At 53.4% G+C, this 11,435-nt stretch overlaps 1 protein-coding gene across 4 annotated transcripts in view; it reads left to right on the plus strand.

Annotated features, from left to right (window-relative positions):
- The window catches only part of PHLDB1 (pleckstrin homology like domain family B member 1), a 53,100-nt gene that overhangs the window by 35,035 nt on the left and 6,630 nt on the right, over positions 1 to 11,435 (plus strand). For all 4 annotated transcript variants that reach the window (XM_021714932.1, XM_021714934.1, XM_021714933.1 and 1 more), the window contains 7 exons: positions 224 to 364; positions 514 to 616; positions 1,782 to 2,076; positions 2,161 to 2,251; positions 4,872 to 5,018; positions 9,434 to 9,550; positions 9,790 to 9,892. In XM_021714932.1, the coding sequence (XP_021570607.1) occupies positions 224 to 364; positions 514 to 616; positions 1,782 to 2,076; positions 2,161 to 2,251; positions 4,872 to 5,018; positions 9,434 to 9,550; positions 9,790 to 9,892 (997 nt within the window). The remainder of the gene's footprint in view (positions 1 to 223; positions 365 to 513; positions 617 to 1,781; positions 2,077 to 2,160; positions 2,252 to 4,871; positions 5,019 to 9,433; positions 9,551 to 9,789; positions 9,893 to 11,435) is intronic.

The raw sequence follows: 11,435 nt of genomic DNA on the forward strand, positions 1-11,435 counted from the left end.
CCTAGGGAGGGACAGCTTGAAAAAGAGACTTGGCAGCTGCAGCTGTCAATAACATTGGCCCATTGGGCTGGTCCAGGAGGCCCAACCCTGTTAGGTAGAGCCAGAAGGCCTCAGAGGCCTTAGTGCCAGGGCGGCACCTCAGATCATAGCTGGCCCAGGTGCCATGGGGTTGGTGGCCAGGGGGAGAGCCAGAGGTCACTGGGCACTTATGTTTTCCCTCCAGGTTTATCGCTCCAAGATGGATGGCGAGGCTGCCAGCCCCCTGCCCCGGACCCGCAGTGGCCCCCTCCCCTCCTCTTCTGGCTCTTCCTCCTCCTCCTCCCAGCTCAGTGTGGCTACCCTGGGCCGTAGCCCCTCTCCAAAGGTCTGAGGACAGTGGGTGGGGCACACGTGTGGTAGGGGATGGAGATTGCCATGCTGGGGAGAGACCAAGGCCACCCATGAAAGCCTGGGGGTGGGGGTGGGGGTGGGGGGTCTTCTGAGCCCAGGCTCAATGTTCCATTCCCTCTGCAGAGTACTCTACTCACCCAGAACGGTACGGGCAGCCTTCCTCGCAACCTGGCAGCCACACTGCAGGACATTGAGACCAAGCGCCAACTGGCTCTGCAGCAGAAGGGTGAGTGACTACACTGCCAACCCACCGCCTCTCCTGGGGGCCCCTGGATGGCTGTCACGTCCCCCCACTCCTCCATGCCCACACCTTCCACAGGATGTTTTTTCATTAACTGAGAATCTAGGCAAGAGTAGAAAGGATTTAGATTGGACACCTAAAGAGCTTCCGGGATATTCATCAAAAGCCTCCAGCACCAGAGACCAAGGGCCTGGGGGTCTGTGACATCTTTTCTAGTTGACCTGAGTAGGATCAGACATTGCCCTGTCTGGAGGCAGGGATGGAGTTGATGACTTCCTGAAATGGTTGCCTGAGATACTGGCTTGGGGGATCCAGGCGTCCTTGTTGCTTGCGTGCAGTCTGGTTGTTTTGAAAGCCCATGTCTGTGCCTCTCTCTCCTCTCCTCCCCTTTGTGTCTCTCTACCGTACCCTCTGCCGGGGCCCCCTCACGCCAGTCGAGTCGCTTCCTGCCGAGCCCTTCCCAACTGACGACCCAGCAGGTAGAGCGTTGGTCACAGAGGGCATTGCTTTGGCCAGGCCTGCCCTGCCCTGGCATCAGTATGCTGTGCCTTGCCCAGGTGCCCGCTGCCTGCAGGCAGGCTTCCAGGCTGAGCTGGGTTGGGGTGTCCGGCTGGCCTCACCTCTCCAGATGACCTCCCTTCTGCCCTCAGCTGTGCTCTGCCTTGTCCCCCCTGCTTTCTCCCCTGCTTTTGTGGCTCTTGCTTCTGCATCGCAAGGGGGTCTGCACTGGCACCTTGGGCATTCAACCATGGGGCTTCCGCCATCTCTTCCTTCTCCCTTACCCAGCAGGTAGGGTGGGTGCATGTTTCCTGCCCACCAATTAGGCCTTGTTGTGAGCTGGAGTCTGCTGGCTGTCATGCTGCCAGACCACCACCCAGGCAGGTTTGGCACCCTGTGTGGGCTCAGGATGCGGAGAGAGTGCTGAAGCCAGACTGTGCGTCTGTGGCCGGCTGTGCAGGCGACTGAAACATTTGCAGGGCAGCCAGGCTCGGAGCTGTGGGGGCCTCAGGGAACCTGGGGGTATAAGGGGTCTGCTCTGTGTTAGCCACTCCCTGCTCGCCTCCTTCCTCTGTCTGTGATGCTGCTGGTGGCCACCCCAGCCCCCTGTGGGCGGGGATCCCACTGTGACTCCTACCTGTCCCTCCTGTAGGACAGCAGGTGATTGAGGAGCAGCGGCGGCGACTGGCCGAGCTGAAGCAGAAGGCGGCGGCTGAGGCACAGTGCCAGTGGGATGCCCTGCACGGGGCAGCGTCCTTCCCAGCGGGCCCCTCGGGCTTCCCCCCACTCATGCACCACTCCATCCTACACCACCTGCCAGCTGGGCGGGAGCGTGGGGAGGAGGGTGAGCACGCCTATGATACGCTGAGCCTGGAGAGCTCCGACAGCATGGAGACCAGCATCTCCACTGGGGCCAACTCAGCCTGCTCCCCCGACAACATGTCCAGGTACCCCCCACACCTGGGCCCATTGCCTCCACCAGCTGCCTCCATGCCTCCTGAATGCACGTCCTCTTCCCCTTCCCTCCCCAGCGCTAGTGGTCTGGATATGGGCAAGATTGAGGAGATGGAGAAGATGCTGAAAGAGGCTCACGCGGAGAAGAGCCGGCTCATGGAGTCGAGGGTAAGGCTGACCTGGACTAGGGAGGCAGGGGGTAGCCGACTGCAGAGCTGCCTGCCGTGTGCCAAGGGTCTGGGCTCTACCCCAAGCCCTTCCACCCACATTAGCCCTGCCACATTCCCATGGGGGAGAAAGTGTTTTAAAAGACTGTATTTCTCAAATGGGCATAGGGAGGCTTGGCGAAATTACAGCTTCACAGCTCTTAGGAACAGAGACGGCAGCACAGTGACTGTTGTCCCACCAAGAATTTCCTGTACTGAAACTTCCAGGCTTTGTGTGTTTACTTCTGTGGACTTTTTGCAACCACAGGAGTGCTGATTGCTCTCTATCTGTGTGGCAGGTCATTGCCCTTGGGGATGGTTGGGAAAAGCGGGAATGGGGGGATTAAAGTGTAGACTAGAAGAGGAAGCAGACCGCCAAGCCAGAGCAGAGGTGTTGAGTGGGGAGCCTCAGGAGCCCAGGGGGCTCAGGGTGGGCACAGAGCTGGGGCTCAGCACAGACGGTGGTACTTCCTGGGCATAGGCAAAGGAGGAGGTTAAATAAAGGATCTGCAGAATCTATGCTGTGTCCACTATCCAAGGCACTCTGTGTCTCTTGAGGTGAGAGTGGGACCCAGGGAGTAGGGTCGGCAGCTAGAGGGATGAAACAAAGTGCTGACAGTTTGGATGGAGGACCCACCAGAAAAAACTGACTCAGGCCAGGTGCAGTGGCTTACGCCTGTAATCCCAACACTTTGGAAGGCAGAGGTGAGGGGGTTGCTTGAGTCCAGGGGTTCAAGACCAATCTGGGCAACTTGGTAAGGCCTCGTCTCTACAACAAATTAAAAAAATTAGGACTAATAGGCATGCATGTTGGTGCATGCCTATAGTTCTAGCTACTTGGAAGGCTGAGGCAGAAGGATTACCTGAGCCCAGGAGATGGAGTGCCACTGTACTCTAACCTGGGCGACAGAGTGAGACTCCAACTAAAAAAAAAAGAAGTCTCTTATTTACATCAAAGTGTGGCAAATTTCCAAGCATCTCCTGGCAAATGGGGGAAAAGGAGATTCTGCTAAGTTTTGAGCTGGAAAGAAATAGCAAATTGGAGTTAATTGTATAGAGGTCTTTATCATAGATTGAGACACATAAAGCATCCCTGACATGCTTTGTATGTAATGATTTGCTTTAATGACTTTGAAAATTCTTTGATAATGATTTCCCTAAGTTCAGTTTTGACCTTAGTTTCCAGTCAAATTTTTTTCCCATAAAACTTGAAGTTCAACAGCATATGTTTCTAATTTAGAGTTTCAAAGGGCCATAAGTTAGTGATTGGGGAAGGACTACTGAATATATTAGCTGTCCAAAAAAACTCTTTAAGCTGGGCTTGGTGGCTCAGCCTGTAATCACACGCTTTGGGAGGCTGAGGTGAGTGGATTGCCTGAGCTCATGGGTTCGAGACCAGCCTGGGAAACTTGGCGAGACCTCATCTCTACAATAAATCAAAAACTAGCTGGGCATGGTAGCGCGCGCCTGTAGTTCCAGCTACTTGGGAGGCTGAGGCAGAAGGATCGCCGGAGCCCAGCAGGTCGAGGCTGCGGTGGCCGGGAGTGGCCATTACACTCCAGTCTGAGTGACAGAGTGAGACTCAAAAAAAACCAGTTTAATTCTTTCCTCCTGGTATCAGTGATGAGCATTTATGCACATGACCTGATTTAGTTTTCTTTTTTTTTTTTTGAGTTGGAGTCTTACTCTGTCGCCCAGACTGGAGTGCAGTGGCCGCTCCCGGCCACCGCAGCCTCGACCTGCTGGGCTCTGGTGATCCTTCCGCCTCAGCCTTCCAAATAGCTGGAATTACAGGCATGCGCTACCATGCCCGGCTCATTTTTTTATTTATTGTAGAGATGAGGTCTCGTCAAATTACCCAGGTGGTTCTCGAACCCGCGGGCTCAGGCAATCCACTCACCTCAGCCTCCCAAGGCGCGGATTACAGGCTGAGCCACTGAGCCCGGCTTCTTTTTTTATTTTTTGAGTTGGAGTCTCTGTTACCCAGGCTGGAGTGCAGTGACATGCTCATGGCCACCCCAGCATCGACCTGCTGGGCTCTGGTGATCCTTCTGCCTCAGCCTTCCATGTAGCTGGAACTATAGGCACATGCTACCACACACGGCTAATTTTTTATTTATTGTAGAGACGAGATCTTGCCAAGTTGCCCGGGCTGATCTCGAACCTGCAGGCTCAGGCAATCCACTTGCTTCGGCCTCCCAAAGTGCTGGGATTACAGGCTGAGCTAATGAGCCTGGCCTGATTTAGTTTTCACTGCAGACCCAGGAGTTGGCACTCTTCATTCCTTCAGATGAGGCAAACTAGGCCTAGAAAGTTTAAATGGTTTTGTCAGGGTCACAGAGCCCATAGAGGTGGCAGAGCCAGGGTTTGACAGGACAGTCACGATTTAAAGTATTTATCCTTAAGCAGCAAGGGCTCATGGAGAGGATGGGCTTTGAGGATGGTGCTGCCTTGTGCCAGCCTGTCCTCTGAGTGGATGCCTCCTGCAGCTCTGCCCAGCATGAGGAGGGCCAGTGGGACGGGGCTGGGGGTGGTGGTGGCAGAGGGTGACTGCTGGTCCTGAGCCCTGGCTTTGGGGGCAGGAGCGGGAGATGGAACTGCGCCGGCAAGCCCTGGAGGAGGAGCGGCGGAGGCGCGAGCAGGTGGAACGTCGGCTGCAGAGTGAGAGCGCCCGGAGACAGCAGCTGGTGGAGAAGGAGGTCAAGATGCGGGAGAAGCAGTTTTCCCAGGTGAGTGAATAGTGAGTTATGGTGGTGGTTGGCTTGAGGGTGAGGGCTGTGGGGAAGTGGGGAGATCCCAGGGTTCCTCTGCTGTGCTGTAAAACCTGCCCTATTCCAGAAAAGACTGCGGATGGCTTAGCACAAGCAGAATCCTACCTGGGGCTCACTGGCCCAATGAAACAAACTCACTGGGACTTGTTCGAGTTAGAGTGTATGTATGTGGGGGGAGGTAGTGGGTAGGTTGTGAGGATTGACAGGCCACCTTGCAGACATCTGGGATCAGAGAAGAGGGTCTGGACAGCCCCCCAAAGATGGAAGCTGAGAGTCAGGAATTAAGGTGGCTCCCCTTGGCCTCTCTCCAGGGCCTCATATCTGCTTTGTGAGCTGTGCCACGCCCTCCCACCCACTTCCCCTCCTGCTCTCCTGTGTGGGAAACCTCTTGGTGTCAACCCTCATCCCACAGGACTTTTCGGTTCTTGTTTTCACCATCAGTGGATGAGCTCACTCTGACTTTTGCTTTGCATCTGCAAGGGAGAATTGTACTAGTTTCTCTTGGGACAGAAATCACTCCTTGCACAGAAACCAGCCTTGCCCTTTCTCCTGAAAGAGGAGACTTGAGCAGAACAGTTGAAAGTCGAAGGAGAAATTGGGTTGAGCAGGGAAGTCTCCCATGTCTCTAGTCCCAGACCCTTCCTTGCCCTACCATGAGAACCGGTAGGACTCAGATAGGCTGTCCCTTTAGATTGGGTCCCCATAGGCTCCTCTAGGGTGGAGGTCCCTTTACAGCACCCTCATTTCCTATGATGCAGCAACATAAATTCGAAGGGGGAGAATTTGCCTGGATTAGGTTTGAGAATTAAGAAATAAGGAGCAGCTGGGCTCGGTGGCTCAGCCTGTAATCCTGCGCCTTTGGGAGGCTGAGGTGAGTGGATTGCCTGAGCCCATAGGTTCGAGACCCTCCTGGGCAACTTGGTGAGACTTTATCTCTACAATAAATCAAAAAATTAGCCAGGTGTGGGTAGTGCGCGCCTGTAGTTCCAGCTACTCAGAAGACCGAGGTGGAAGGATCGCCGGAGCCCAGCAGGTTGAGGCTGTGGTGGCTGGGAGTGGCCACTGCACTCCAATCTGGGCGACAAAGTGAGACTCCAACTCAAAAAAAAAAAAAAAGAAAGAAGGAGCAACTCTGAGACTTTTACCTCTGTGGTTGGAATAGCTGCCAATGCCTAGTTTTCTTTCCGGCCTAAGTCAGTGACTACTCTGGGACTCTCTCCTTTGGAAGCAGAAGGTGGTGTCAGCAGAGTCTCGCTCCTCCCTTATCCCTCCAGACTCCTCTGTACATGCTCCTTGGCCTGAGTCCTGAATCACAACTCTGCCATCCCACTCTGCCCACCCTCAGACTGTTTTCAGGCATTGCGGAGGGGCCACCAATGTCTGATGTGGGAAGAGGGTGGGATCAGCTGTCTTTGGGGTTGTGTGTTTGTGTGTTGGCTTTTTTCTTTTAAATTGAGTCGGGGCCAGGTGCGGTGGCTCATAATCCCGGCACTTTGGGAGGCAGAGGCAAGAGGACTGCTTGAGTCCAGGGGTCGAGACCAGCCTGGGCAATGTGACAAGACCTCATCTCTACAATAAATCCAAAAATTAACTGGGTGCGTTGGTGTGCAACTTTGGTTCCAGCTACTTGGAAGGCTGAGGTGGAAGGATCACCTGAGCCCAGCAGGTCGAGGTTGTGGTGAGCCATGATCATGCCACTGCATCCCAGCCTGGGCATCAGAGTGAAACTCTGACTTAATTTATTTATTTTTTTATCATTTATTTAATGTCTTCTAGGCTGGGGTGTAGTAGCACACTCATGGCCACCACCATGAGTAGCTGGGACTACTAGTGTGGGCCACCAGACCTGTCTGGCTAATTAAAAATATTATAGAGATGAAATCTCACTATATCGTGCAGGCTGGTCTTGAACTGGACTCAAGCAATCCTCCCTCTTTGGCCTCCCAAAGTGCTGGGATTATAGGCGTGGGCCACCAGGCCCAGCCTGTTTTTCTTTTTTACAATTAAAATTTTTTTTGGTGGAATTGTGGTCTCCCACTGGTCTCGAACTCCTGACCTCAAGCTGTTCTCCTGTCTCAGCCTCCCAAAGTGTTGGAATTACAGGCATGTGGGTCCTTCCTCATTCCTGCTTCCCACAATGAGCCACTGTGCCCAGCCTTTTTAAAATAATGTGTGGTGAGCTGGGCGTGGTGGCTCACACCTGTAATCCCAGCACTTTGGGAGGTGGAGGCAAGAGGATTGCCTCAGCCCAGGGGTTTGAGACCAGCCTGGGCAACATGACAAGACACTGTTTCTACAAAAAAAAAAATCTGCTGGGCATGGTGACACATGCCTGTGGTTCCAGCCGCTTGGAAGGCTGAGGCGGAAGAATCATCTCAGCCCACCAGGTTGAGGCTGTGGTGGCCATGAGCATGCCACTGCACTCTAGCCTGGGCAACAGAGTGAGATTTTAACTCAAATAATAATAATAATAATAATGTGTGATGTTTCCTTTTCTTGCCATTTTAATGTTCTTCTAGGAAAGGAAGAGTAGAAAAATATTCTAGTTGGCTGAGAATTCCAGTTAGTATCAGAGGTAAAATAGACCTTAGTGATGATCTGATTCAAAGCCCTTGTTTCACACGTAAGGAAACTGAGGCTGAGAGAAGGGATGTGACCCAACAAGGTCCCATGGGAAATCAGAGACCAGATTTCTTTTTTTTTTTTGAGTTGGAGTCTCACTCTGTCGCCCAGACTGGAGGGCAGTGGCCACTTCCGGCTACCGCAGCCTCAACCTGCTGGGCTCTGGCGATCCTTCCGCCTCAGCCTTCCAAGTAGCTGGAACTACAGGTGCGCGCTACCACACCCAGGTAATTTTTTTATTTATTGTAGAGATGAGGTCTCACCAAGTTACCCAGGCGGGTCTCAAACCCACGGACTCTGGCAATCCACTCACCTCAGCCTCCCAAGGCGCGGGATTACAGGCTGAGCCACCGAGCCTGGCTGAGACCAGATTTCTTATTGGGCTTCTCCTCCCAGAGCGTGTTCATATCTGGCTTCTTGATTTATTCTGTTTAGACCAGGAGGGAGAGGAGGAGCAGGGCCAAGACAGGGTGGCTGTATCTTGGTCACAGATGGGATAAGTAAGGCATAGAGCCACCTAGCAGTTTGCTCAGCCCTAGGAAGCATCAGCACAGGCATGATAAGGCTCCACTTTTTTTTTGAGTTGGAGTCTCACTCTGCCTCCGAGGCTGGGGTGAAGTGGCACAATCACGGCTACCACAGTCTCAACCTGCTGGGTTTAGGTGATCCTTCTGCTTCAGCTTTCCAAGTAGCTGGAACTACAGGAATTTGCCACCATGCCTGGCTAATTTTTTAATTTATTGTTGAGATGAGGCCTTGCCAAGTTGCCCAGGCTGATCTTGAACTCATAGGCTCAGGCAGTCCTCTTGCCTCAGTCTCCCAAACTGCTGGGATTACCGGTGTGAGCCACCATGCCCTGACTAATTTTTTTTTTTTTTTTTTGAGTTGGAGTCTCATTCTGTTGCTCAGGCTGGAGTGCTCACGGTCACCACAGCCTCCACCTGCTGGGCTAAGGCAATCCTTCCACCTCAATCTTCCAACTAGCTGGAACTACAGGCATACGTCACCATGCCCGGCTAATTTTTTGATTTATTGTAGAGACGAGGTCTTGTCAAGTTTCCCAGGCCGGTCTTGAACCCATGAGCTCAGACAGTCTTCTTACCTCTGCCTCCCAAAGTGCTGGGATTATAGGCATGAGCCACCATGCCTGGCCAATTTTTTTTTTTTTTTGAGTTGGAATCTCATTCCATTGCCCAGGCTGGAGTGCAGTAGCACACATGCTCATGGCTACCCCAGCTTTGACCTGCTGGGTGGCGATCCTTCTGCCTCAGCCTTCCAAGTAGCTGAAACTATAGGCATGTGCTACCACGCCCGGCTAATTTTTGATTTATTGTAGAGACGAGGTCTCGCCAAGTTGGTCTGGTCTTGAACGCCTGGTCTGGTCTTGAACCCGTGGGCTCAGGCAATCCATTCACCTTGGCCTTCAAAATGCTGGGATTGCAAGTGTGAGCCACCACGCCCAGGCAATTTTTTTTGTTATTTATTTAGAGACAAGGTTTCACCAAGTTGCCCAGGCTGGTTTGAACCTCTAAGCTCAGGCAATCCTCTCACCTTACCCTCCCAAAGTACTGGGATTATAGGTGTGGGTCACCACACCTGGCAGATCTCCATTTTCGCCATAGCCCTGTGAAACCAGAGTGACAGCCATGGGATAGGCAGAGGGTGATGTTAGGTTGTTGGGACCCAGACAGAGGGACCTGGAATGATGGGGGAAGAAAGGAGACGCTGCTGACCCTGCCTTCTGCTCCCAGGCACGACCCCTGACCCGCTACCTGCCAATCCGGAAGGAGGACTTTGACCTGAAGACCCATATTGAGTCGTCAGGCCATGGTGTTGATACCTGCCTGCATGTGGTGCTGAGCAGTAAGGTACAGGGTGTGCATGGCCTTAGGGCTCTGGGGAGAGGGAGGACCCCCAGGCAGTGGTCCTTGAAATAGCGGCCTCGGTTCCCGCCCCGGCCTAACCGGGTCTCTGTCCCAGGGCCTGGTGTGCTGGCCTGAAGAGATGTTGTGGACAGCCTTCCATGAGTTCAGGCACAGGCAATGGCTCACACCTAAGCTTTCAGGGTTGCATGTGTGGGTCCTTCCTCACTCCTGCTTCCCACCAGGTCTGCCGGGGCTACTTGGTGAAGATGGGCGGCAAGATTAAGTCATGGAAGAAGCGCTGGTTTGTCTTCGACCGGCTCAAGCGCACACTTTCCTATTATGTGGGTGAGTTCCCACAAGGCCACCCTGGGGGCCAGCCAGAGCCAGGAACCCCAGGCTCTGTCACCCAGGACAGATGGTCTTCTGGAAGGGGGCCACGCTTTCAAGTAGGGAATCAGGGTCTTGACCTGGGCCTTGTCCTGCCCTCCCTGGAAATGTACAGAGTGTACCTGGTTCACCTTCATTTATGGGTTCATTCATTCATTCACTTAGCAACATTGCTGAGCATCTAGTAAGTTCCAGGTACTTTTGTAGGCTCTGGTGATAAGTGAGGTGGCCACAACTCTCTTGGAGTATTTTATAGTCAGGCAGATACTGAACAAAGAGTTAAAGCAAAGCGTGATGGGTATGTTGCTGAGAAACACTGGGATATGGCGGGAGCATGGGGTCCTATGATCTGGGTTGGGCTGGGACTCCCCCCTTGGACAAGTTCCCTCAGAGACTCCAAGGCAAGCAATTGAGCAGGGCCAAGTATTGCTCAGGACAGACCAGGGACAGGCCGACTGACCCATTTTGCTTCCTCAGCTCCCTCCCCTCCAGCTTAGCTTAGTTTCCCATCCCTGGAACTCCCTCTGAACTTTTCTCCCTGGGAGTGTGGGATGCTGTGTCCTACCCTAGTCTGGAGAAGGTAAGGTATGCTGCAGTAGGTATGTGGCAGTCAGTCCTGAAATCCCGGTGGCTTAAAGCCACAAAGTGTCCTTCCTTTCTCTCGATGTGTCCATCGTGCACCATGGGTTGGTGGGGGCTCTGCTCTGTATCAGTGTTGTCTCTGCTTCAGAGCATGCTTTCCAGAACATTGCTGGCCTCGGTGGCAGAGCGAAAGAGAGGCTTAAGTGAGCCTTGAATTGGCATTAAATGCCCCAGCTGGGAAGTGACACAATTCTTGTCTCTCCACAAGTCACTGGTGAGGCTGTCTGCCAGTCACAGTCTCACCGAGCCACAAAACCAGGAAGAACAGTCCTGCCAGGAGCCTGGAGGGGGAAAGGGCTGCGGAGTTCGGTGCCACAGATGCTCAGGCCTGGAGTGCCGCTGCCCCATCACCGGATCCCTGATCAAGTGCCACCCCTTCTAAGAAGCCTTTCCTGACTTCTGGGTCCCGGGTGTGGGGGGCAAGGGAGAAAGGCACATGTGTCCCCGTGTTTCTATCTGGTCTGGGAAGGTGGGGGAACTTGGTCCAGGGAAGAAGAAGCAGACCTGGAGAGAAGAGTTCCCTTTCAGGCGGTTGAGGCTGAGGAAACTTTGGAGCATTTAGGGTTAGGAAGAAGGTCAGGATTAGAGGGAATGTGATTGTCAATCAGCTGGAGTACAAGAACAATAGCGGTTCATATCTATTGAATACTTACATGAGCTAGGTGCTATGCTAAGCACTTCACATGCATCATCTCACTGCTCTTTGTAACCATTCTATGAGGGCAGCACTGTTTTGGTGCCATTTTACAGATGAAGAAAATGAGGGGGCTGGGCTCGGTGGCTCAGCCTGTAATCCCGTGCCTTTGGGAGGCTGAGGTGAGTGGATTGCCTGAGCCCGTGGGTTCGAGACTCGCCTGGG

Source organism: Carlito syrichta, unplaced genomic scaffold, assembly GCF_000164805.1.
Source record: "Carlito syrichta isolate Samal-C Ts95f unplaced genomic scaffold, Tarsius_syrichta-2.0.1 Scaffold305880, whole genome shotgun sequence".
Taxonomy (NCBI): domain Eukaryota; kingdom Metazoa; phylum Chordata; class Mammalia; order Primates; family Tarsiidae; genus Carlito; species Carlito syrichta.